Raw genomic sequence first — 23,174 nt, 5'->3', positions numbered from 1 at the left:
CTCCAGCTCGGGTTAGCTCTCCCGAGATCCGGATGGGCGTAAGCTGATTGGCGCTACGGCGACGTTGCGCGTGATTTGCTGGGCTGGGGATCGAAAGCAAAAGGTCTATTGGTAATGCGCAAGGTGCGTCGTTCTGCTCCGTTGACGTCGTGCGATGGTGTTTTTTTGCCAGAGAAAGTATTTGCACAAGAAAAAACATGCAAGTAAGTTAGAGTAAATCAACACCACAAATATCCAACTTTGAATCTTTACCCCACAACATTGTTCCATGTACCTCCTACCAAAACATCCGTGTTCGTTTCGTTTCACCCTCCCCTACCCAATTCCCCCACCGCACTGTTTCAAACCCCTTCCAACTTCCCAAACGTCGAGAAATTTCCCGCCCGCCTGCACGCCCGGCCACGCACGAGCTTCCCAATTCCCCACTTTCCTCCCTTACACACAAGATATCCCAGCAACCCGTAAGCGCCCACTTAACAGCCTCCATCCCTGCGTCTCGCCTCCCATTGGCCACCACCCATCTACCCCAGCGGCCAGCCTTCACGCTGGGAATCCTTGCTTTAGTCCTCACCAGAAGGTGCACTACGGACATGTGAGAGAGGTACTATCGGAGTGGGCGATGAATAGGTGCAGTATCGAAATTTTGGCAGGGGTGGTGGGGTTGGTGCGGCGTGGTAGGGGAAGGATGGTGTATGTGTGAGCGGGACAAGGCATGCAGAGGACGGGTGCGGTGCGGTGGTGGGTGGTCACATGGTGGGTTGCAGGGCGCCAATGGTCGCAGGGATGAGATGGATGATTTTTTTGCTGGACTTGCGTTCGGAGACATCTGATCGATGCATGCAGCATCACAGGGGAGGGATAAGGTGCATGTTCCACGGTCAAATCTCTCACAGGACGTAGTAAAATAGATGGAATAATTTGTTTCATTTGCTTTGAAGATTTGATTTCGTCAAGATGCGGCGTATAGCAAAGTAGATACTAGTCTCTCTCTTGCCGTGTGCAGGGCTGTTTTACCGCCCGCTTAACACATCTGCAAACCTACTCGCCATAACCGCAGAAGAAAAGAATCGTGCCAGCGCAGCAGTGCATGGCCCAAATCCCCATCTTTCTCTCCAATCGTGAGAGAGTGGCACCAATGGTGATAGGATATCCTTTCCACCAATAAAATAAAAAAACACCACAAGCGCCGCCACAAGAGGTATTTCGCAAAGGAGCTTGTAAATCCAGATTTTCGCGCCGTTACATGAATGTTGGTATCCAAGCCCGATTTGGGGGGTCATGAGAGAACAACGTAGCCATAAGTCGTTCCTCTAATATGTAGGGAGATTAACAAAGGAAAAAGAGGTGATGATGTAGTTGTGGGAGGAGTGTGCCCCGGCCAGTGTAGAGTTGTGCAATAGAGACGAAGACTAGTCGAATGAAAAAGATGCGATCGAGTCGCCAGGACCCGAGAATTAGTTGATTGGCCGGGTGTTTAGTGATATGTCGTGAGAGCCGGATCATGTACGGGTACGGGCGCAGATGATAGGCGATTGAGTGACGAGGCAATGAAGATTGGCGCTACTCGTGGGTAGCACATGGCGGCTGCGCAACCGCATCGCCCAAGATAGGCGGGCTACGTAACAATCGTCACTCTTCAATCTTTCTTCGCTTGCCGCGCGGTGCGGGGTCGATTTGAGGAAAGCTTGGTGCTTTCGCATCGACCGGTGTGGTGTGGTAAGTCACTGTTCGAGTTACAACCTCGCGCACGCTCACGCGCCTTGATCGGCCAGTCTTCTTGTCCAGGTCCCAGGTCTTCGGTGAAGCAGCTGAGAATGGTGAGTGGACTGATTTGGCGCTGGCGGGTGATCGGACGCCAGCTGGTGAGTAGGGTGACTGAGGAATGTACAGGCGGGGAGTCCGCGCAGACTGTGGCCGCTTAAATGGCGATGGTGGGGGAATGGAGACCATCTGGAGCTTGGTAGGAGGTGCAGACATAGGCGGCTCATCCTTGGCAGGGTCGCATCGGCTGCAGCTGCTCGACCTCGATGTCGCTGGTGAATCCTTGTCGGCGGGAGCAGAAGTTGATGTAAAGGACGCGCTGGATGCTGCTGATGTCACTGAGACTGGCCGGCTCCCCTCGAAAACAAATCGCGAACTGGTGCCAGTGGACATGGGGCTCGTTAGAACGGGGGACAGGTTCTTGAGGAATTCCAGGTAAGCTGTTGGTGGGGTAATGGGCGTCTTGAGATCCGAGTCCTCCCGTTTGATGTTGGCAAAGATGGGAGTCGTGGCCGAGTGAACCATGGGCGAGCGGAGTTCCGAGGGGTAGGTGGCAGACAGAGGAGTCTTGAGGGTGGACAAGACGGGTTTGGCATCGGTGGTGGCCATGATGTCGAGGGATGCCGTGCTCTGAACGAGTGACTGGGTTCCTTGTCGAAGCTGGAGCTGCGCAGTGCCTGCTTCCACGGGGTGAAGGTGGAAGGTTGAGAGAGCGAGGCAGGCCGGCAGTAAATCAGGTGTCCTTTGGCGCCGGGGACGTGTATGTGTTTATTGTACGTACTGGACGGCTAGCCAGACGCGGAGTTGTTGTTGGCCGGCGTATGGGTCGTTCCTGCTAAAAATATGCGGGTGCTCTGGAAGGCGCGTAGCAGATTTCGTCTGTGCGTCAGCGCTTACGGGCTGCCTACTCGTCTCGCACGGCAATTGGTCCAAAGGCGGCGAAACCACAATGTGACCTGACTGCGGCCCCTGCAGGCTACGAGGCTTCAGACCGCTGTTCGCGACGCTGATTCGGTCGACGTCTTTCGGATGTGCGCTGCGGGCGTAGACGTGCGGGAGGCTGCGAGGTGCAAACACGAGCCTAACAGAACTAGCAGAACAAGGACCTGGCGGGCAAACGTGGCAACCTGGTCCAGCTGTCTATCTGGTGCCGAGTAAGAGAACCTGAGACGAGCTGCTGAGACGCTTGCGTAGGATGCGTGGTAGCAGAAGGCGATCAGGAGCTGGAAATAGATAGAGGCGAAGTAGATGCAAGTAGTGTGTGCATCTGACCTCGTGGAGCTTTAGATCACTTTATGTCTCGTTTGCAGCCGCTGTGGTATATTTCTACGCTGCTCAAGTCGTGTCGCGCGCTTCCGTCGATACATTGCCTCCGCCGCCTGGCCACCCGTTGCCGTCCCATTTCTGAATTGTCTCTGGCCGCGCGCCTCACAACACCAACGCCCCTGTCAAGACAGAGACCGTGCGGAAGGTGGCTGCTCAAGTGATCCTCACAGGTCAAGGCACGCCAGAAGACACTTCCATGAAACCTAGTGACCAGCGCTTACACATGACGCCCGTTCATTACTGTCGTGTACTGTGTCTTGGCTAGATACGGGCGCTACTTTGCTTCGCGAACTTCGATGAACCGTTTTGAGTTGGTCGCACTGCTGCCGAGGCCATCCAATCGTCGCTTGCTATGACTAGCCAGCTGAAGCCCCACGTTGTGTCTCCAGAACCATGGCGAGGGGCCTGATATTCGGTAAACAGGTCCGTCGCGGTGCAAAGGAGCAAATAAGCATATCTGCGCCGCATGACTACAGCCCGACACCGAGTTGGCGTAAAGCAGGCCTCAGCCTACGAGAGCATGCAGCCGACAGTCAGTGTGGACATCATCCTCCCGATATGGGCGCACTGCATCTCCAACCGCAATGGTTGGATTTTGAACCAATGCAGACGATGCGTCCTCCAGAGGCAGATGGCACGTGTGCTCTCCAAAGTAAACACGGCCATCAAAACGACGTGTTTTGGACAGTGTCACAAATGGCTCCTGGTTCTTTTCGGCGGTTTGCTGGTCAATGCAGACCATCTGGCATCGTCTGCACGCTCCCAGCATCTCGAAATACTGCTGGCCAATCCGAAGGTAGCGCCAGTCGTCTTCTGCATATGGATCCTCCAGCCCAGGCGGGTAGTCAGGGTTCTCCGCAACCACTATGTTGGCTCTAAATACTTCTGCTTGCGCCGCCTTGCCGCCCTCAGCTTTGATCAACTCATTGAGGCGGTTGAGGCTCGACCGTGAAATTGTGAGGATGGGACTCTCATTTGACAGCAATATCGGTTTTGAAACGCACGCGCCGGGCGTTGTGGGTGCCGTAATTGGAAAAGCGCCGGGTATCTGCAGGCCACCACTTTTCTGGTATTTCTGGAGATGCGCCTTTGAATGTCTCGACGAGCCACTGCCGTTGCTAACGGCAGGGAATCGTGCAAGGTGACAAGCCACACCAAGTGCTTGTGAGAAGAAGGCTGATATCTTACTCGACCTATAGGTCTTGGCACTGACAGTGTCACCGCATACTTTGGCGGCGGCCTCCTTGTACGTGTCTGTATTCGAGAACAATCGTGGATCTGCTGAAAGCGGCACGGTGATCTCGTCAAGACTCGTCGAACCGCGCAATGCACCAGCTAAGTTGATACGCAGTACGCCTTCATCCAAATCTATGCTGGGGCGAATCAGAGCCATTTTTGGGTAGCGCTTTTGACTCAAAGCTGCTCCCGTGCCCTGATGTACGAGGCACCATTCGCGATCCCACGCAAGGCCTTCTGGTCGCACTTCCCAGCCCGCACCGGGCGGCACGCTGTATCCTGCACAGCTTTTAAGAGGGTACACAGACAGGCGCTCCACGTGTAGGCGACCATGTGTTGGGGGCTCATCTCGAGCAGTCATCATTGGTGATGTAGCGGTGGGGCGGGGGTCCTGAACGAAGAACTCGCGCACGAAAGCAACAAATGACTTCACATCCTTCAGTGTACTCATCGCTCCGAGGCTCACACGTATCATACCAGTTGGCTTCGCACGGATGATGTCGTTATCGTTACCACATCTTTGGCCAGCAGAGAAATTTTCCCGCATTTCCCAAGGCGCCAACCGAAGCGAAGATGCAACACCGCCGGGATTGCAAAGCCCACCAGTACGTAGCTGGATCTCCCGAATGGCCGCGAGCTTCTCGACCTCTGCGTTGCTAACCCAGCCACCAGACTCATTCCGAAGGTTAAAAGCAATGACCGGGCCTTGTGATCCGGCATCGCCATATGTAGATGCAGGATCCTTGTAGATATGGCACACCTTCTCGCCATTACCGTGTTGTAACGATAAAAGGCCGTCGTAGAGCTGCCTAGCTAAGTATGTTGTATGCATTGATGTCTGCTCCAATGATGTTGTACAGCTCTCGATGTACAGCCATTGCAGTATCGAGCGCCATGATGCTGTGGATCGGCAGGGTGCCATCCTCCAATCTTTCATGCAGCGAATCTGCCTTCCTCGCGTGCCATTGCTCCTTGAGACATACAACCATTTCAACAGTGCCACCACCGAAATAGCGTCGTTGGTCGAATATCGAGGCTGATGCTCTCCTGACGATCAGAGCGCCGAGATCAGGGAACCCAAATATCTTGTACAAACTCAGCACCGTGAAGTCCGGTGCCTCTTCGGCGCTTCCGAAGTCAAGCGGCGAGGTCGATACCAAAGCAGCTGCGTCCAGCAATGTGTACGTGCGTTCGCTCTTGTTCGTGCGTATGCGGTGGACCCATTCCAACGGCAGGCGACGCCCATTCATGTTGGACTGAGCTGGATATGGCAAAGAGCCTTGCCCCGCCCCTCGTTGTCTTGCAGGTCAATCGCAATTGTTGAACCTCCACGTCCTGATGTAAAGCATTGGTGCTCAGTGGCAGCCTCGCGTACACCGATCAGACTGGTATGAGCATCCCGGGTGGTATCCATACCAAAACCCGTTCCGTCTTGATCTCGGGAATGCGTCCATGAACCAGCTTGATGCCCGCCGGTGGCATTCCGCCACGAATACAACGTCGAAGTCCTGCGGGTCGGCACTGAACAATTCCAACAGTCTCAGCCGGACGTCTTCAATGCGGCGGGTTGTAAGCTGGGAGGCGTTGGAGGCGGAGTGCGGGTTGCCGTATAAGTTGGTGATCATATCAGTTGAGAAGCGCTCGATTAGCGATTTCGCGTAGAGAGTCGTGCCAGCATGGTCCAGATATGTGGTCCCTATTCTAGGTGAGCATCCGTCGCCTTGCTCATTTGCAAATGAAGCTGACCTTGCAACATGGGGTACTCCTTTGCGCGCAACTCTTCTACGCCATGATCGTAGCTGATACGGGCTGCTTCGTCCATTTTGGTTGGTCGCAAGACAACCAAGTACACTCATCCGTTATCTTTGAAGGAGGAATAGGAGCGCAGAGACCTTTGAGAGGAACCCATTTGGTCGCAAGCGTGATGTTTGCGAGAGTGGGGGATGGCGAACGGTGGAGTAACAGCTCGATACGGCTATCGGAGACATCCGCCGCGCACGGTCACAAAGGGGCGAAAGCCGACGTTCGCAATGTCGGCTTGCCTCGCGACATTATATTCGCAACTATGTGTTCGCATAGGCCGAATAGCTTCACCGTACTCACGGCCGTCACGGGAGATTTGGTATTGCTCTGGATACGTACAGGTTGCTTCGAAGCACGTGTTGGCACCTGTCAGAAGCGATCTGAATTATTTCCAGCACTACACAAAACAAAGTCCTAGTTACTGGGACAATCCCTCTATCAAGATTTGTCCCTCCTATGATCGTTCGGCACCCTCTCTCAATCCTTCTTCTCAACCGCCAACTTGATCTTGAGCATCAGCCCGAAGATGCTACCGGTCATGAATGAAGCTTGAATAGCATAATGCCTTGACACCATGTCCATGTGGGCGACCTTGGTCCGCTTGACCGGATCTCTTCCAGGTAGCATTCTGATCTCCTCGCTATTGCAGCCCGTTAGTAAGAACCATGGAGTGAGACGTGTTGACTTACACGACGAATCTGAATGAGCGGAAAAACTCTTGGAGATCTCCCACGTCTGCACCTGCCGCGATGTTGGAGATGATGACCCGACACGGAAGCCTAACTTCATCTTGGATGCTCCAGTAGTGCTTGGTCTCTTCGGTCACTTGAGAAATGGTCTTTTCCAGTTCTTCGTTGGCTCGCTTGACAATGGCGTCCTTGTCTTGACATGCCTTGTAGCCGTCGAGTCCCTCGCTGAAGAGGTAGGTCGTCCAGCCTTGAATTTCCTCCCAGGAAATACCGGCGATCTCCAACTGAAGTGCAATGGTGTAGGGTAGGAGAGTTTTGTCGAGCGTGACCAAGCTGTCAACCTCACTACAGACGGCGGAGCTTGTGGTGTTCGCATCCGTAAAATTTTGTGCGCCATATGCATGACCAGCTGAAGACGAGAGAGTGTTTATGAGTCTAGCTCGAAATGCGTCAAGACTTTCGTCGTTGTCTTCATCAATATTTCCCTGCAGCAGTCCTCGCTCCAGCTCTGCAAGCATCCACTTGGGGTCATTGTTATGGGCGAGAGCGCTCTCTTGTTCAATGGCAGCCAGCATGCTTCGGGGGTCTTTGTCGTCGTCACCGCCCAAGATAGCCTGTGGGCTCTGTGCCGTTGGAGTGTGTAGTCCTTCCAACAGCTTCTCGAAACGAGCCTCCCAATCGGGGTCAGTGGCCAGCGGGTGAGCATCAATAGACTGACGTAGACCTGCTGTGATGCTCATGGGCGCCTCAACTGGAGCTCCTGGGCTGAACGACCAGCTGCATGCAGGAGACGCAAGCGTTTGCTCCGAGTCAACATCTTCGCTCTTTACGCGAATAGTGGTTTGCCTTGCAGAAGGCGTGTTGTCGAAAGTCGCTAGTAGTCGGACCGGGTCAATGTCATCTTCAGGTTCGCCTTCGGTGCCGGATGGAGGTGCGGTATGCCACATTTGTAGCATCTCAGCCTTCAGATCTCCCTGCATAGTCGTAGTGGAAAACTCGCTCTTGCTAGCCTGTGCAGACATCTCCTCGCGATGGGCATTCGCGGCAGCGCCCTTCGTCTCAAAGCTCGCGAGTACTTTTGCCGAATCGTCTTCGTCCGATACGTACCCTCCGCGCAGAGAGGCTTGAGCAGTTTCCTCACCTAGGACCTCATTAGTCAACGCTCCATGCGACTTCAGCATGGTGTCAATCAACCCATGATAGTATTCGCTTTCGACAGGTCGAGATCGTATTGCCCAGGGCTCTGCAGGGTAGGCTTGGTCTGGGGTTTGTGAGACGGAACACTTGGACTGCCGATTGCGCTGCTTCCTGCCACTATGTCTGACGTTAGGTAGAACTCAGTGGGTACCGGTGCCGAAGCGGTAGGAGCGGCCGGTGGCTGCGGACTTCTTCTCTGCACCTCCGCATTGCGACGCTGGGAGGCTTTGGCCAAAGTATCCGAGATGTTGGCCAGCTGTTTTCCAAGTAGCCCTGACATGGCGGTGGAGCGGGCCCTCGCTCTGTCGTCACTTGTTGGGGCAATTTTTTTAGGAGCACTTCTCGCCGCCTCTGCCCTCGCTACTCTATTGCGCTGCTCGAGGCGCTCAATGCTGGTCGTCTTCCGTGCCATGCTTAGTCCTGGGGAGGTTGTTCAATGCTGATTTGAACGAGCTTACCGTGGAACAGCTCTGCTGATTGCGTCGAAGTCTCAAGCCACTGGAAGGCCGTGCAAGATGCAGTGCAAGATGTAGTCAGTCGTGTCCGTGTCAAAGATTAGCCGAAGGGCGGTGGACGCGGATCATGTTTGTATTCGGCGGTCTGAAGGCTTCCAAAAGAGGCAGTCGCGATGGTAACGGCGGGACGACAAACAAACGCCGCGCGGTCACGGGACTACCGACGTCGGCCACCGTGGATGGGAACTTTGACAGGAAATGTGAAGAATGCAGAAATGATGAAGATAGCCAGCTGCTATAAACAGCCGTCATTGTATACATGGAACACATACATTGCGAGACCGTGTCCCGCTCCGCTCACATGAACCCAATATGTCCATCTCTTCCGAGATACCCATGAAATGAGACTCAAAGGGACCAGAAATTAAAAAGCATACCCACCCTTGCTTTCGCCGAAGCCCTACCCGCGCACCCCACATACCGTTCATCCAGCTCATTGCTTCTTCTTCCCCGCCTTCTTCACCTCACCCTCCTTCTTCTCAATCTCTTGAATCTCCTTCTCCTCCGCGCGCTTCGCATACCACTGCCCCGCCTGCAACACAAGCACACCCACAAGTACCAGCGCAAGAATCGTGTTACTCGCCGCATAAACCCTCAACGTATCCTCCCTGCTGATAAAGTCCTCGCCCTCCTGCAAATCCACCTTCTCGCCAATCTCCGACGCGCGGCTGATGTCCCCGTAGATGCCCGCCGTCACAACCCGGAAGCCCTTGACGATGTTGGTCAGGTACACGGTTATTCCCGCCATGTAGAGCACCAGCGACGCGCCGTCGAACAGCATGTTGGACTCGGACGCCTTGAACAGCTTGATCAGGAAGCCGAGGAGGCCGGTGCCGATGACGAGGTTGAGGATGCGGCTGATGATGGCGGGCGAGGCGTAGAGGAACTTGATGTGCGACTCGAGCAGGTTAAAGTAGTGGTCGCGTCCCTCGGGCGGGGCGGTCCAGAGGACATTGTAGTCATAGGGCAGCGAGGCGAAGAGTATGCCTAGGAAGAAACATGTGGCTATGAAGGTAGATGTGTTAGCTATGCACAAAGTTGGTGGGCCTGGTGGGGGCCAAACATACGTCCTACCACCATGAATTGCGCAAAGTTGTTGCCTCCCATTTTGCGTTCTCTGATGAAGCACGAGTCTTGGGCGACGTGCGGATCCGAAGTCGAAATGGTGGTGATGGAGAAAAGCAATGCGCGTGTAGACGGCTTATCGCAGGATGCGCCCAGTCAATTTCGAAGGTAGTCCCAATTTAGGAAGGCGGAAGTTGGCTCACGGCTTGGGCGGACGAAAACACAGAAGTTTGCAGCCTAAAGATTGTAGAGGGAAATGCTAGGTCCGTGAATTGGGCGTTGGAGCTCCCACTTTCCGGAGACGACCCCGCCAGGAACGCTATGATGTCGAGTTGCATGTTTGCGAACCATGGCTCTGGGCTTGGCGCGCGCCCAAATATAAGGCTCTCGGACGCTGAAAATGAGCGCCGACAGAGCGATGGCTCGCTTGACGAAGGGACTTGATTTTGACGATTTCACGACGATAAAACACGACTGAACGAATATTGAAGAGCTCGGTGCTGGATTGATATTGGAAGGATATGAACTCATGGCGCTCGAACTCTACACCTGTAAAACGGCGCGATATGAAGGAAGCTGAAAGTCCTCAACCTGCAGTCGCAACTTGCGATCGGATGGCCATCGTGCTGAATGTTCCAGGCACCTCAGAAGGTGGTCCATGTACCAGGACTTCTGCAAGAAAGCTATCCTTCGATGCAAGGGCGTTGCGCGTGATGACCGGTGGCAGTAAAGGCGTCGTGACGCCTGAAGAGGTGCCGGTGCCGGATCGCGATATCGATTCGACCGGTGCGAGATACGTCGTCCTTCGCATCTGATGCAGGGAAAATGCATGTATCACGTCAGCTTTCTTGTTTCACTCGGCCAACAAGATCTCCCAATGCTGTTTCTGCTCTGCGAACGACTCCTCGTCAAGCACTCCTCGAATCGCCACCGCAGCCTCCAACAACTTGGCATTTCCATCGTCTTCCTCCTCATTCTCGCTGCTATCATCTCTCGTCTCAAGTGCTTCCAGCAGCGCCTCCCCTTTGCTCTCCAGCTCGTCGATCCGCTCTGCTGCTGCCGCAAGAGCTTCCAGGAGCGACGCCTCGGTGTTCGCATTGGGCGCAGCTGGACTGCAACTTGCTTGCATTCCGATCCGCTGCAGTGTGCTCTTCAGCCTCAAATTACGCTGCAACACCTTGCCCTTGGCACGATCGCTCTTCTTCAGGCGGGCGGTGGCACGTTTTGATTCGTTCAGGTCATCAGCAAGCTTGTCGTGCTTGTTCACCGCCTCTCGGAAGAGAGTGAAGAGGTTGTCGTTGGCCAGAATGATCTCTTTGCGCTCAGCACCGACTGCCGCGTGCTGCTCCTCGAGTAAAGCAAAGGCATGCCGCTGGTGTTCGAGTTCTTGCTCATGATATGCAATTTGCTGCTCCTGGAGTTGCGCTGTAGTACGCCATTCGTCTCGGTCGACACGAAGCTGAGAGGCTACAGACTGGGCGATAGCGAGTTCGTTCAAGAGGTTTGTTTTTGGCCGTAGAGGACTCGTTGAGCTACGCGTATGTGGAGCTGAGCGTTGCTTGCTCATTTTTTGGTGTTCCTCACTGATCTTGGACAAATCGACCGTCATTGGTGGGCGTGCTGGCGCAGAGGCATGGCGCTTGAGACCTTTCAGGAGATGAGTCTTGGGTATAGGGAGCAGTGTTGCTGGTGTGCTATCGATTGTGACAGCCATGATGTGTCTGTTATTTGTGTCCCTCAGAAATTAGGGCGGCGGATTATGTGAGATGGAAGGCAAGGAGACTGAAAGTTTGGTGTTCTAGACAAAGAAGGTGAGGTAAAGAGGTCCTTTGTTGACCAAGTGAGAGGGCTTGGAACGGCGTGTCGCGCCGCGCATTGTTCAAAGTTGTGACGAGGTGCGGGGTAGCTATAAGCTCAACGTCCAGAGCAGTGGGTGAAGGAGGAAACGCGGTGACGCGCGCGCTCACGTGATCATGTGACTGAAATTCACAACTTGCAACTCTGTATTGAACAATGCTGGTCCAGAAGGAAAGTAGCGCTGCCTTACTTCCAAAGGTACAATCGGCACTGTCGGGAGTATACATGCATGCCATACAACACAGCGGCCCGTCCCCAACCATTCGAAGCCTACAAGCGTAACTGTAGGATTTGGAACAATACCCTCAATCATACATGAAGTGCGGCTTAATATCCTCATCTACTGCACCACTCTCATCTTTCCAACAGCCCCAGTAGTAGTGTTTGTAGTCCTCTCGGTCACCCACAAAATGGCCCAAGCCCATGCCTTTAACGCTAGCTCCAAGCATCATCATGTAGTCGTCCATATTCTTCATCTTCAAACGACCAATAGCATAGCCAAGGCTGTCGATCGCAATCGTCTGGCGCTCAGCTGCTTCGTGCCACATCGACAATTTCGTGCCGTATAAGAACGTTGGAAAGTGTTCCTCATCAAACGGTAGCGAAGAGACAGCCATGTCGTCGATGATGATGAAGTCGTGAGGAAACCAGCCCCGATCGAGGAAGTGCTGCATGAGGTTGGAGATGTTTTCGTCTTGCTTAGTTGCTGCATCAGTAGATTCTCCGTCCACGTATGAGATGGGGATGCGGATGAAGTCGGGCTCGGACGCCTCGAACCAGTCAACTTCGAACAGCCCAATCAAATGCTCCTCTTTCTCTGGCGTACAGTTCTCCGGTAAGAGAACAGGAAGTTCAGTGTCTGTTATTACTTCTTCAGCTTCGACCGCCGGTTCTGGTTCAAGTCGACATGCCGCATCCAATGAGCCGGAGTCGAACCATGACTGGTAGTAGGGCTCAGTGCACAGGAAATGATAGGCATCAGCGATGGGTACAATCGCACATTCGTGAGTTTGCTGGACTTCAGATTTCTCGAACTCCTGTGAAATAATGCATTTCTCTTCTTCCAGCAGGTCTTGGTCAATGAGGATACATTGCCCAGTCACTTTTGGCACGTCTCCTTCCGCCCGAGGAACAACTCCTCGAGATGGCTTGGAGGTGCGATACCAGGGTACTGCCCCCAAATTTCGTCTTTCCACATGCTCAGGGAGTGGCTCGCCTTTGCCAAGAAGTAAACGTTGCAAGACGTCTTCACGAAATGTTGAGGTGGTTTTGAAAAGAAAAACGACTGGAATGGCGAGGACAGGGTTGAAATTCGATAACTGCTCAAATAACTCAGGGAAGTCTAAAGCACGATGGCCAGTTGCTGTGTTAGCCATTGTGAGTGAAGCAGTCAATGGCTGTTTTGTCGAAGATGTTTGCGGTCTGGCTACATCTCTTCTAGCTCACTTGGCTGATTAGGGAGTGGTGGTGGCGAAGTGGCTGCAGAATGACGACTTGCCTCTGCAGGACTTGGAACCCACTCAAATTCGCATAACACGGCAGCCAAAACAGAGATGGAGTGATCCTTCAACAAGGATTGCAATAGATTATTAGGATTAACCTTGCATGCGGCGAATAGTACAATTAGTCTACAACGTCCTCGTTATGCTTCCTACAAGGCAAGTGCAGCAGCAAAGACACCCGCAGCACCACCGATGAAAGCCACAGCACCTGTAGGCATAGGTCCCGCAGGCGCAAGTCCAGTACTGGGCGCGGCTCCAGCAGCGCTAGAACCCGAAGTCGAGCCACTTGCGGTCGGTGCTCCGGATTTAGCACCTGAACCAGATGGTGTCTGCGAAGCTGATCCCGATGAAGTGACAACCGCATAAGCCGAGATAAAACTCATAGTGGACACCTCGTCTTTGGATATCACAGTCGTGGTAGTGCCCCGATCTGATTGGTCTACGACGTATCCGTCCGCGGTAGCTACGCAGGTCAAATCTGCATCCGCTATCGCGCCTTGCCATTTGCAGTTTACATCCATAGTCCTGTCCAGTCAGTGCATGTCTCACATGTAATCCGTATAAAGGTGATCATACCATGCGCCCGGCGATGGATCTGTCATGTGAATCTCCCATGTCGATCCGCCTTGCTTCAGTGTATAGGGCTCGCACAGTTCGAAGCCGTCGTCATCGTCACCGGCAGAGGCAGTTGGGGTGGCCTGACGAGCATAACGGACTCGTGGTGTGGGTGCGGGCGTGATGGTAACGCCAGGGCTATCAGGGGTGGGACCTGGGCAAGTCAGTCTTGACGAACGGTGTGATATACGCTCAACTTACGCAGCGAGGAAGGGAGGACGGATATTCCAGCTTTGTCTGAGGGACAAACGTTCTGGTAAGTTGTGGCAGTCGCGTCGGAACCAATCTGCGTAAGTGTCGTTTGGTATGGATATAGATTAAACAAAGAGACTGAAGACTGTGCTGCAGCTGAGCCAGCAAATAGCGCGATGTAGGTCGAGGAACGCATGATGGATGCAGTGATACAATTCGTGCAATAGAAAAAGAATGGATTTGTTGAACTCGCAGTTGCTAGCAGCAGGAAATGATGAAATGGAAAACAGGAGCCAAGCCATAGCACTTGTAGTCGCCCGACATATTTCCTCAGCCGCACACAGCTAGTCTAGGGGTTCTAAAAAGAGACATACACAGGGCCGCGTATTGATTATCGCGATGCAGGCGAGGCTCGCGTGATGTCTTGGCCAGTAGGAGGAGAGATTTATGAGCGGATACGGGATTTCAAAGCGCGCTAGACACGTTAGTTGGAACCTGAAGGAACGGTCAATTTTATTTGCGCCACCGTGAGATTTTGGGGGACTGGCAATGACTCCGTGTTATGTTGTGAGTGGAAGAGAAGGAGTTATCGGTCGTAGGCAGAAGCTGCGGCCTGGCAGGGGACGGCGCGAGCGTCTTCCGGCATCTGGCCAGCCATCATTGGGCGCGAAACACTGTCTTTTTCACCGCAAATGCCATCACGGACGGCGAGTAGGTGACTTTACAGACTATGACCAGTACTTTGCTTCTGCCAGTGCGACATCACCCTTCGCAGTACGCGTGGCGCAATACCACCGCTTGAGTCGGCACAATTGGCCACCACGATGCTCGACCACCCAGGAATAAGTATGTACAATTTCATAATAAGCGTAGACACCTTTCCGAGCAATTTTCGATTGTTCATGCATGCTCTTCAGTCCGTGAAGGTACACGGATCGCCTGTGTAGACCGGACGGGTATGACAATGCATGATTATGCGTTCATCTTCTTCAAATGTTCAAAACTGGGCGGTTCTACAGGATTAACTGACGTTTGATTGCTGTATCATTGAACCAGCCTCTTTCCCCGCTATTGATATACTGTCTTTGTTGTCCTATTTTGAATTTGTGCAGGTTGTTTTCTCGATGTAATGTGTGCTCGACAATTCACCACCTTGCATTTCTCTAGTAAGTCACACATCCACTTAGTTTTCGTGTTCAGGAACGTCCGAAGTGTGTATATGGAAAACCAACTTCAGCCTATACACGATGCTCACAGGCACGGCCATTCATCTTCAGTTGCCACCACGTCGACAACCCTTCTTATCCCAGAGGACGAGGCAAGGTGTAGCTTAATTGCATGTATCACAACAAGGCTATGTTGACGACATGTTCCCCCTTGTCAGACAACCTACTAGTGTGCTTGAAAAGAGACGCGTTCACTGAAGGCTACTTGTGCGAAACAAAAGCGTGCATCACATACCCAAAACCTGTGCACACAGTACTGGAGCAGTGGGTAAATGCCACGATGACTCATCCTTTAACGGGATGCCGAGTAGATCAAGGCGAGACATGCACGGCTTCAAATGCTACGACATCTCTACAGCGAGTCAATCATGAGAAAGTAGAGGAGCAGGAAAAGGACTCTATCACCCACATCTCACCTGGGGAAGCAACATTTGAATGCAGCGCAATTGGCACGAAAGTGATGGCACGAAGGGCGTTCGACAGCGAAGGGGAGTCCAATGGGAAAGCCGTTGGAAAGGACAACAGAGAACTGCTATCTCAAAGAACAATAATCAACCAGTGGATTCGTGCTTTGGTAAAGATTTCGTAAACATTATCTCGACTTTCCTTACGCATCACTCACGCAGTTATGACACACATCTTACATAAGGCTCGGTCCTCGCCGTCCCAGACTCCTTCCTGCAAGAGCCTTCGCCGCATCGTCGTTTGGCTGCGCATCTCCAAACCCACACCCACCGTCCCGTTCTTGAGCTACTGCTGGGCCGGCACACTAGTTGAAACGTCAGGAATGTTACATTTATGAGTACAATCCACTGGACTAACCTTTCCAGACTGAAATCCACAGCATGCAGATGCGCAGTCTGCATCTGAAGTACAAGGACCTGTGATGAATTGCGTTCCAGGAGCCTTTGCTTCTGCCTCTACCGCAGCAGGAGGTGGGGTGGCAGGAGCAGGTGCGGCAGGTGCACTTGCATTTGCTTGACCTGGCTGGCCTTGTCCGCCTTGAGTCCCAGCGAGAGCATTGTTGTTTGGTTGAGCATCTCCAAAACCACATCCCTCTCCTCGCTCATTTGCAACGAAAGGAGCTGCACATTTGCCGGACGTGAAGCCACAGCAGGCGGAAGCACATTCTGCATCAGAAGCGCAAGTACCCGTGATGAATTGAGTTCCCTGAGCAGCAGCGTAGAGAAAGACTTTGATTTCGTCAGTGGGGAGATTTCCTCAAGACTTCACTCTTACTTACAGCTGAGAAGAGTGACGATCTTGAAGATGGGAGCCATGGTTGCGTAGGTGAGTGACTTGTGCTGATGACTTGTGTAATTGCAGAAAATTTAGATTGATTGATATGTAGATACGAAAGCTGTGCTTGAAATGGTTTGAATGAAAGCCTGATCTTCCCTAGGACGACTTTTATATACATTCGTGCCTCGCAGAACCTGGTAGCACTGAGCAGCAACTAGTAGCGCCAGCTTCAAGAGGATTCAGTCTGATACTCTCCACATGGCATGATTAGGATAGGCGCCCGCCTCGAAACGGAAGAAGTCACTAAGGCATCGTCACTGCCTCAGCGGAAAGGCATAACCGCGTGGCAATGAACGGAGGTAGCATCCAGATCTAGAGTTATGGGCAGCGTAGCGCTGATCATCATGTTTCGGAGCCGATTTGTTCTACGAATGAAGCAGAATGATCAACCGCTCATGTGGCGCAGTTTGTAAACGAGATACTAAGGGGATGGCTGCCGCAATGAACATTATGCGTTTGTGTTGCGGTACAGCTATTTTCAGGCGTGCAGGTGATTGTTCCAAAGTGGTGGAGACGGCAGGAGTGGGGCGATCAACATCAACCGAGCCAACGATTGCCGGGTCACTACACCAGCCACGTTTAGTTTTAGGTACGATCAGGCAATGGGAGTTTCTTCGGCGTCACAGTGAGCATGCCGTAGATCCAACAGGCCATTTCTAGCTTTGCTGCGTGCGGCATAATGCGGTCCATACCGAGCGAGTGTCGGACATCCTTGCCTGAGGTTCGGAACGTATGAACCCCGTAGATCCTGAACACTGCGTCGTGCAGTCCCATCACCATCTCAGTGGCTTGACTTGAGCTTCGCGGCATCCAGCAAGCGCCGAACATCGCCTCTTTATCTTTCATTTGACTGAAATCTCGAAATACCATAAGGACCCCGCTGAAGCCCTTCACTACCACTGGATGAAGGAACCGCACCAGATACCGTGGTAGTTTTTGCACGCTCTGTCCAAAGCCGTAGCCATACCAGAGAACACCATCGTATTATCAAGCATGATGAAATGGTTCAAAGGCTCATCAGAAGGCCCTAAACAGGCTTCAAAGCTATGCAGCCTTAGCGACAATTCTATCAGTGCTTGGTTTCCAAGAACAGGCACGAAAGGCCTTGGTTAAACTTTACATAGGTAGCCTGCAAGGCCGATTTCTAGAAATTGTACAGGCAACACGTTGAAGCAGTTCAGCCGGAGTATGCCGGTTTCGAAGATGCTGCTCCAAAGACGCTATCGCGCAGGTGACATGGGAAGTAACAAGTTGAAAATTGCCCCTTGGTCGAAAGTCATTAACCTACTTGTAAAGCTATTTCAATGCAATAAGAATTAGCTAGGGGTAGGCTTTTTTGGTATATCCCTGATCTTTATCATCGTCCAGGACGGAGGTCGAGGTGGGAAGTGCGGGGCGTGCAGAAAATTCGCAAAATCGGCCAAGGTCGCACTGCCTCTCAACCAGAACAATTCAGCCTCTCCCTGCTAACGGACTTCGTTTGTGATCAAGTGCGTGCTTCGGTCGAAGAGGACAGAGCGTAATGCTATATTTATTTTTTTATTCTTTCGACATCCATCAATCATCCGATATGGTCTAGTGGCTAGGATTTGCCGCTCTCATCAGAGTAGTCCGCTCTCAGCGCCGGCAAGGCCCGGGTTCGATTCCCGGTGTCGGAAACATTCTTTTTGCGCTCTTTTGGACCATGTGAAGTGGTGGTGTTGTTGTTGTTGTGGTGGAGCTGTACCTTTTTTGGCCCACGGATCACCAAACCAGCCCCTGACGTAACTCACAACATCCGGAAGACAGCTGGAACGTGTAGTCACGCTTCCAAACCATCGTTTTCTTTTTTCTATTGATCGTGAAGGGAATGCGTGCGCACGACCTAGGCTACGGTCAGACGAGCATCACAATACTGACGCCTCGAGCATCGTAGACAATTTGGATAGATGAGCACCAGAAACACTTACAGTAAGATTGATTCACAGTGGGAGTGAGCATTTATTTGGAACGTCCCTGCCACCAACTGGCTCGCAGCGAGTGTCTCCAACTCCCATCTTTCCATACACTGATCAAATCTTGAAGGTTCGCGCTTCTGCCTTGAAATCTCATAAGATAGTCGATATATTATAGCTCACGTGCGCATGGCTGAGTACCATAAGTGTCGACTCAATGGTGTGACTGACATCGTTAGCCTGACCCCGAATTATACTAAAACCGGGATCATCCCGCGAGGTCAAGATGCGCCATATTGATCTAGTACAATCACATCGCCAGTTGGTGGGCATAGCGCCCGAAGGCTTCAGGCGTCCTTTCTCAGACCACCGCCACGATGATTAGGAACCTTCAAGGCCACCACCAATTAAACTGCAAGATGAAACATTCCGTCCCCAATCCTCCTTCCCGACTACTTCGACTATCCACAAAACGCTTCACGAAGCTGATTGAATCGACATGGCTCGCGGATTCGGACGCATTGTATCAATCGTACTCCTCATCTTACCATCCGTTTCTTCAGAATACACAAATTTGTTCTGGCCAAACGCCACAACGCAAACATGTCCCGGCATGAAATACCCATGCGTCGCGCCCGCTATATGCGCTCTCAGCGAACCGATGAAAGTCTACTACTGCTGCGTGCCAGGAAACAAAGATGAAGTCTGCCACACATCGTCTCCAGCCTGTGATGGCGGCGGGAGTGGCAAACCGTCTGGTGCGCAGATATCGTGCTCCAGTGGCTCGAATGCGTTTTGCTGTTTTAGGGATTCGTAAGTGCTTCTTAAATCCCAAAAAAACGTGTACCTAGGTATTAGAACTAACAACCCGCAGGCAGAGATGTACACAAAGCTTCAGTATGTCTCAATTTCGTTCAAGTTGTCTGCGAGGAAAACTGCTAATGGGTGTGTCCAGATCAAGTAAACGTCTGCTGGGCCACCGAAAAGAACCCCGTCGCCCTCCTCAACGACACGTTATTGAACGCAACATACAAATCGCTTCGAGCTGCAAGGCCATCTGCGGCTTCGTATAGCATTGCTCTGTTGGCGCTTCAAACGATGACTTCAACCACTGCAACGCCATCTGCAAGACGCACGCCAGCGTCAGAAATCCTACCGTCTCCGACATCCCCAGCGAGAGATCCTATCGCCGGCAGTCTGTCGGGAGGAGCTATAGGCGGCATTGTTGGTGGAGTAGTTGGAGGAATTGCCGTGATCGGGGCAGTTGTCTTTTTCTTGTGGCGGCGCAGGAACAAATCAAAGGCCGTGAAGGAGTATCGTTCGTCACCTATGCATGAGCGGCCCGAGGGTACGGGGTATCGACCAGATGTTGCGGAGATGCATAGTACGAGTGTACCACCCACGGAGAAGTATGCAAGCACTGGTTATGTGCCGGAAATGCCGGCGAACGAAATGCCGGTGGAGATGAGTGCGGATTCAGCGCGGTGAGGTTGATGAATGACTGTGTGGGACATTGCATGTTAAGGATGGATAATACCCTCTAGACGCATCTTGTATGATCAAAAGCGTATTATTGTTTAATAATACACAATGCGGATGGCTTTCACGTGGATATGGAAGGTGCATAAAAGGAGTGGAATTGCCGATGATATTGAATTGAGGGAAATCTAGAGCACTGAGATCATATGGCCGAACTACTTGATGGAAGGAGAGGTAGAAACGAGCAAGAGTGAAGCCGAATCATCGCGCTGTCGGTACAAATCAGGGACGCAGTCTCGTATGTGTGCTGACGCATGCAGAAACCAAAGAAGTAAAACGCCGACGCTGGACAAGACTTGAAAGCCCAATGCGTTCAAAGACCAAACTCTCCCATACAGTTGTTGCGCGATTTGATACATATGCTCTACACTTCACGGTCGACCGGCTCGAGCACAACCTATTTCAAGGCAGACTGGCGCTTTCTGGCCTCTTCCTCCGCCTCCTCCTTGGCCTTGCAGTACGCGAACTTGAGACGAGCAGCCTTGAGCTCGGCCTCAGCAACCTCCAGCTCAGCCTCCATCTTCTGGACAGCAAGGGGCTGATCAGAAGTGTCGATGGGCTCGGCGATGACGGAAGAGAGTCGAGCAGGAGCGGGAGACATGGAGTAGGCCGAAGGCGTCTGCGCCTTTGTGCGGGAGGGCTTGCCATAGGGCGAGTCGCGGGCATCCTCCTCGCCGTCAGAATCGATGATTCTGCTGGGACGACGAAGGGCAGGGCGGCTGCGGGCTGGGCTATCGACAGGGCTGTCGCGCTCCATGGAGAAGCCAGACTTGCGTGCCTTGGCCTTGTCCTTGCGCTCGAAGCCTCCATCGTCGGAGCGGCGGAGGCGGTTTACTACTCGCATTAGACGTGGTATGTCACAAGAAATGTGAATCAAGCATACCCTTGCGGCGCTTTGGCTGCACGCGAGCCTCGTAGATCTCGTGCCGACCACGCTTCATACCTGAAGGGAGCTCAGGCTCGTGGAGCTCCTCCAGGTACGAATCGGTAGATGACGAACCAGACTCCTCCTGGGGAACCGGCTTCTTGCGGTTCGGGTGCTCATACTCATCCTTCAGCTCCTTGATGTCGCTCAGACGGCACCACGGATGCTTCTCCTCATGCTTGGCCACCTTCGCTCGTAGGTCTTGTTGGAAGAGGTTGAGATCGCCCTTCTTGATGCGGGAGATGGCCATTAGGTCCTTGAGGAACTGGACGCCCCAGTTGCGCGGGTCGTTCTCAGTCTCATCCTTGATGTGATCACGCCGCTCACAGTCCCAAGCGCGCATGCGGATATCCTCTGGAATGATGTCGACAGCATCGGAGATGTGGAAGGAAGATGCCAGTGCCGGAAGAAGGCAGTTGACCAGATCCTGGGTGTCAGCGTTGAGAGTATCGAAGCGGCCCATGGTGAGTGGTCTATCAAGGAATCTACGGTTAGCTAAATGGTACGCAACTCTTTCGCAGGCAAATAAAATGCGGTTCAAAAGATTTCAAGCAAGGAACTCGAGTGCCATAGTGTCGGGGAGAGAAAAATGAGTCCCGCACAAAATGCGGCTTGCGCTTCACGGTTCAAAGCCTTCTTGCTCTCGGCGAAGAAACTGTAGTACGTACCTTTAGGATGGAAATAGACTCTTGTTTGGTAGACGCGCTTGTCGAATTGCTTTGATGATTTATGCGTTGGGTGGTGGAGGTGGAGGTGGGTAAGCTATGCGGCCTCTTATATGCTCAGCCGCGCTAAGAGACCAGCTTGCGACACGGTGGGGTGCCTACGGCAGCTGATTGTGCTTTGATGTCAAGTGAAAGATTTCGTGCTTGGTGCTCTGTGCGTTCTGTGACAATCTGCTGCAGTAAAGCAGTGAAATTTTCGAGAGGACTAGTTGCGACTGGGACACTGGCGCCGCTGCTTGAATGACGAAAACTGGAGAGACACCTTGGAGTGAGAATCAGATGTGAGAGAAGAAATCTGAGGCAGCGAAGACTGTATTTTGAGCAAAAGGATGCCTAAACATGAAAAGTTTGAGGTTGAGGAGGCAGTGTGAAGTGAGAGAAGAGAGACCTAGATCCAAGCTCTCTCTTGATCCTCGCGAGTACACAATTCACCTTTGGATGCGCAGATAAATATATCTAACCCTTAATGGTTGTCTTGTCTCTAAGAAGGGCATATGTAGAGTCATTCTGGAGGCCGTGATGAAGTTTCTTGGAGAATGAACAAAATCCGTGGTGGAGACAGACTCTTGGTTGGTCAAAGCCCGCCCTGATAACATCTACACAACATTCTTTTTTTGATACATCAAGAGATGGCACAAAGGGCCATGATGGAGGAGGTCGATGTAAGAGGATGGCGTTGGTGTAGAAGTTGGAGACACTCCCGGCACCAATTCCTTTCGGAAACCGCAACCTTGGAACATCTCGCTTCGACTTGCCCGCTTTCAACCCAACCACCCAGCTGACCACCAACCCAAGACAACTCCCATAGCAAACCAGGACAAAAGAGATGGCATTAAAAAGAGAGCGTTCATTGTCCCCAAGCCCGCTCCCCACAATATTCAAATCCAGCAAAATAGACGAACAAACATCATCCTTCATCGGCGCCTTTTCCCCCAGCCTCTCCGCCAAAGACCTCCAACAACTCCCAGAATTCCGATCCGCCTCACACAGAATCGCAGCATGGCGAAAACGCTCCCGGCAAAAATCACTCATGCCGAATTCAAAAATCCTGTATGATCTCGGCCACGATGACGACGGCGAGAAATGGGCTGGCGGACGCCTCCAAAACGTGCTCAACGACACGCAAGCAGAAGGCGTCGTCGTGGTAGCACGCTGGTACGGCGGCCAGAACATCGGCCCCATCCGCTTCACGCACATAGAAAACTGCGCCAAGGAAGCCATCTGGAAATGGAAAGTCGCGGCCACAGCCCTGGAGAAAGAGAGCGCGAGCAAGAAGCAAAGAACAGACGACGAGGCGAGGCGGAAAGAACTCATCAAGAACCTGCAAGAGCGTGATTTCAACATCTTCACGCTGAGGAAGCTGTTGGCGGAGAAGAAGGCGAAGTTGGAGGAGCAGGATGTGGCGCCGCCGACGCCGCAGAAGCCGCAGGTTTATGAGAAGATGAGCTTGGAGGCGTTGGGTAGGGTGGATAAGGCGAGAGATGCGACGATTGCGTTTGTGCTCAAGCAGATTGATAAGGTGGAGGAGGAGTTGAGGCTAGTGGAGGCGCTGGAGGAGGGGACGCCGGGGGAGGGGGAAGATGTGAAGGAGCTGCAGATTCAAGGGAAGGGCAAGGAGCCTGCAGAGCCGTCGACGCCGAAGTGATGTACTCGAAATTACCGATGACAAGATCGTGTGGTGCTGATCAGCCCTATACTTCAAAGACAAGGCATCTTCGTGGGGGGAGGCGTCCCGCAAAGGGCATGCATATGATGGCAAGGGGGA

At 52.7% G+C, this 23,174-nt stretch overlaps 13 protein-coding genes and 1 non-coding gene across 14 annotated transcripts; 3 read left to right on the top strand and 11 right to left on the bottom strand.

Moving 5' to 3' along the window:
* Window positions 1-1,629: 1,629 nt before the first annotated feature.
* On the bottom strand, window positions 1,630-3,003 carry SNOG_03755 (hypothetical protein; the record flags this gene model as incomplete). The annotated part of the gene is made up of 1 exon (XM_001794251.1): window positions 1,630-3,003. The coding sequence occupies exon 1, from the start codon at window positions 2,368-2,370 to the stop codon at window positions 1,630-1,632; it is 741 nt and encodes a 246-aa protein (XP_001794303.1). The 5' UTR covers window positions 2,371-3,003.
* Window positions 3,004-3,592: 589 nt separating this feature from the next.
* Window positions 3,593-5,573, bottom strand: SNOG_03754 (hypothetical protein; the record flags this gene model as incomplete). The annotated part of the gene is made up of 2 exons (XM_001794250.1): window positions 3,593-5,128; window positions 5,196-5,573. The coding sequence occupies 2 exons, from the start codon at window positions 5,571-5,573 to the stop codon at window positions 3,593-3,595; spliced, it is 1,914 nt and encodes a 637-aa protein (XP_001794302.1).
* Window positions 5,574-5,678: 105 nt separating this feature from the next.
* SNOG_03753 (hypothetical protein) lies at window positions 5,679-6,145 on the bottom strand (the record flags this gene model as incomplete). Its single annotated transcript, XM_001794249.1, has 2 exons — window positions 5,679-6,019; window positions 6,070-6,145. The coding sequence occupies 2 exons, from the start codon at window positions 6,143-6,145 to the stop codon at window positions 5,679-5,681; spliced, it is 417 nt and encodes a 138-aa protein (XP_001794301.1).
* A 458-nt stretch (window positions 6,146-6,603) lies between these two features.
* SNOG_03752 (hypothetical protein) lies at window positions 6,604-7,996 on the bottom strand (the record flags this gene model as incomplete). The annotated part of the gene is made up of 2 exons (XM_001794248.1): window positions 6,604-6,766; window positions 6,816-7,996. The coding sequence occupies 2 exons, from the start codon at window positions 7,994-7,996 to the stop codon at window positions 6,604-6,606; spliced, it is 1,344 nt and encodes a 447-aa protein (XP_001794300.1).
* Window positions 7,997-8,004: 8 nt separating this feature from the next.
* SNOG_03751 (hypothetical protein) lies at window positions 8,005-8,847 on the bottom strand (the record flags this gene model as incomplete). Its single annotated transcript, XM_001794247.1, has 3 exons — window positions 8,005-8,432; window positions 8,471-8,510; window positions 8,800-8,847. The coding sequence occupies 3 exons, from the start codon at window positions 8,845-8,847 to the stop codon at window positions 8,005-8,007; spliced, it is 516 nt and encodes a 171-aa protein (XP_001794299.1).
* A 113-nt stretch (window positions 8,848-8,960) lies between these two features.
* On the bottom strand, window positions 8,961-9,634 carry SNOG_03750 (hypothetical protein; the record flags this gene model as incomplete). Its single annotated transcript, XM_001794246.1, has 2 exons — window positions 8,961-9,553; window positions 9,595-9,634. 2 exons carry the CDS (start codon window positions 9,632-9,634, stop codon window positions 8,961-8,963), a joined length of 633 nt encoding a protein of 210 aa, XP_001794298.1.
* Window positions 9,635-10,445: 811 nt separating this feature from the next.
* Window positions 10,446-11,306, bottom strand: SNOG_03749 (hypothetical protein; the record flags this gene model as incomplete). The annotated part of the gene is made up of 2 exons (XM_001794245.1): window positions 10,446-11,059; window positions 11,177-11,306. 2 exons carry the CDS (start codon window positions 11,304-11,306, stop codon window positions 10,446-10,448), a joined length of 744 nt encoding a protein of 247 aa, XP_001794297.1.
* A 448-nt stretch (window positions 11,307-11,754) lies between these two features.
* SNOG_03748 (hypothetical protein) lies at window positions 11,755-12,825 on the bottom strand (the record flags this gene model as incomplete). Its single annotated transcript, XM_001794244.1, has 1 exon — window positions 11,755-12,825. One exon carries the CDS (start codon window positions 12,823-12,825, stop codon window positions 11,755-11,757), a length of 1,071 nt encoding a protein of 356 aa, XP_001794296.1.
* Window positions 12,826-13,100: 275 nt separating this feature from the next.
* On the bottom strand, window positions 13,101-13,954 carry SNOG_03747 (hypothetical protein; the record flags this gene model as incomplete). Its single annotated transcript, XM_001794243.1, has 3 exons — window positions 13,101-13,476; window positions 13,528-13,720; window positions 13,768-13,954. The coding sequence occupies 3 exons, from the start codon at window positions 13,952-13,954 to the stop codon at window positions 13,101-13,103; spliced, it is 756 nt and encodes a 251-aa protein (XP_001794295.1).
* Window positions 13,955-15,624: 1,670 nt separating this feature from the next.
* SNOG_03746 (hypothetical protein) lies at window positions 15,625-16,264 on the bottom strand (the record flags this gene model as incomplete). The annotated part of the gene is made up of 3 exons (XM_001794242.1): window positions 15,625-15,753; window positions 15,807-16,177; window positions 16,228-16,264. The coding sequence occupies 3 exons, from the start codon at window positions 16,262-16,264 to the stop codon at window positions 15,625-15,627; spliced, it is 537 nt and encodes a 178-aa protein (XP_001794294.1).
* Window positions 16,265-17,850: 1,586 nt separating this feature from the next.
* Window positions 17,851-17,944, top strand: SNOG_16637. The gene is made up of 2 exons: window positions 17,851-17,887; window positions 17,910-17,944. It is a non-coding gene; the product is annotated as a tRNA-Glu (tRNA).
* A 775-nt stretch (window positions 17,945-18,719) lies between these two features.
* Window positions 18,720-19,708, top strand: SNOG_03744 (hypothetical protein; the record flags this gene model as incomplete). Its single annotated transcript, XM_001794241.1, has 3 exons — window positions 18,720-19,033; window positions 19,095-19,117; window positions 19,176-19,708. 3 exons carry the CDS (start codon window positions 18,720-18,722, stop codon window positions 19,706-19,708), a joined length of 870 nt encoding a protein of 289 aa, XP_001794293.1.
* Window positions 19,709-20,156: 448 nt separating this feature from the next.
* Window positions 20,157-21,147, bottom strand: SNOG_03743 (hypothetical protein; the record flags this gene model as incomplete). The annotated part of the gene is made up of 2 exons (XM_001794240.1): window positions 20,157-20,593; window positions 20,643-21,147. The coding sequence occupies 2 exons, from the start codon at window positions 21,145-21,147 to the stop codon at window positions 20,157-20,159; spliced, it is 942 nt and encodes a 313-aa protein (XP_001794292.1).
* A 1,292-nt stretch (window positions 21,148-22,439) lies between these two features.
* SNOG_03742 (hypothetical protein) lies at window positions 22,440-23,054 on the top strand (the record flags this gene model as incomplete). The annotated part of the gene is made up of 1 exon (XM_001794239.1): window positions 22,440-23,054. One exon carries the CDS (start codon window positions 22,440-22,442, stop codon window positions 23,052-23,054), a length of 615 nt encoding a protein of 204 aa, XP_001794291.1.
* Window positions 23,055-23,174: the final 120 nt, after the last annotated feature.

This window comes from Parastagonospora nodorum (genome assembly GCF_000146915.1).
Source record: "Parastagonospora nodorum SN15 chromosome Unknown scaffold_5, whole genome shotgun sequence".
In the NCBI taxonomy this organism is placed as follows: domain Eukaryota; kingdom Fungi; phylum Ascomycota; class Dothideomycetes; order Pleosporales; family Phaeosphaeriaceae; genus Parastagonospora; species Parastagonospora nodorum.
Note: the sequence above shows the minus strand (reverse complement) of the source record. Positions and strands in the feature narration are given on the sequence as shown.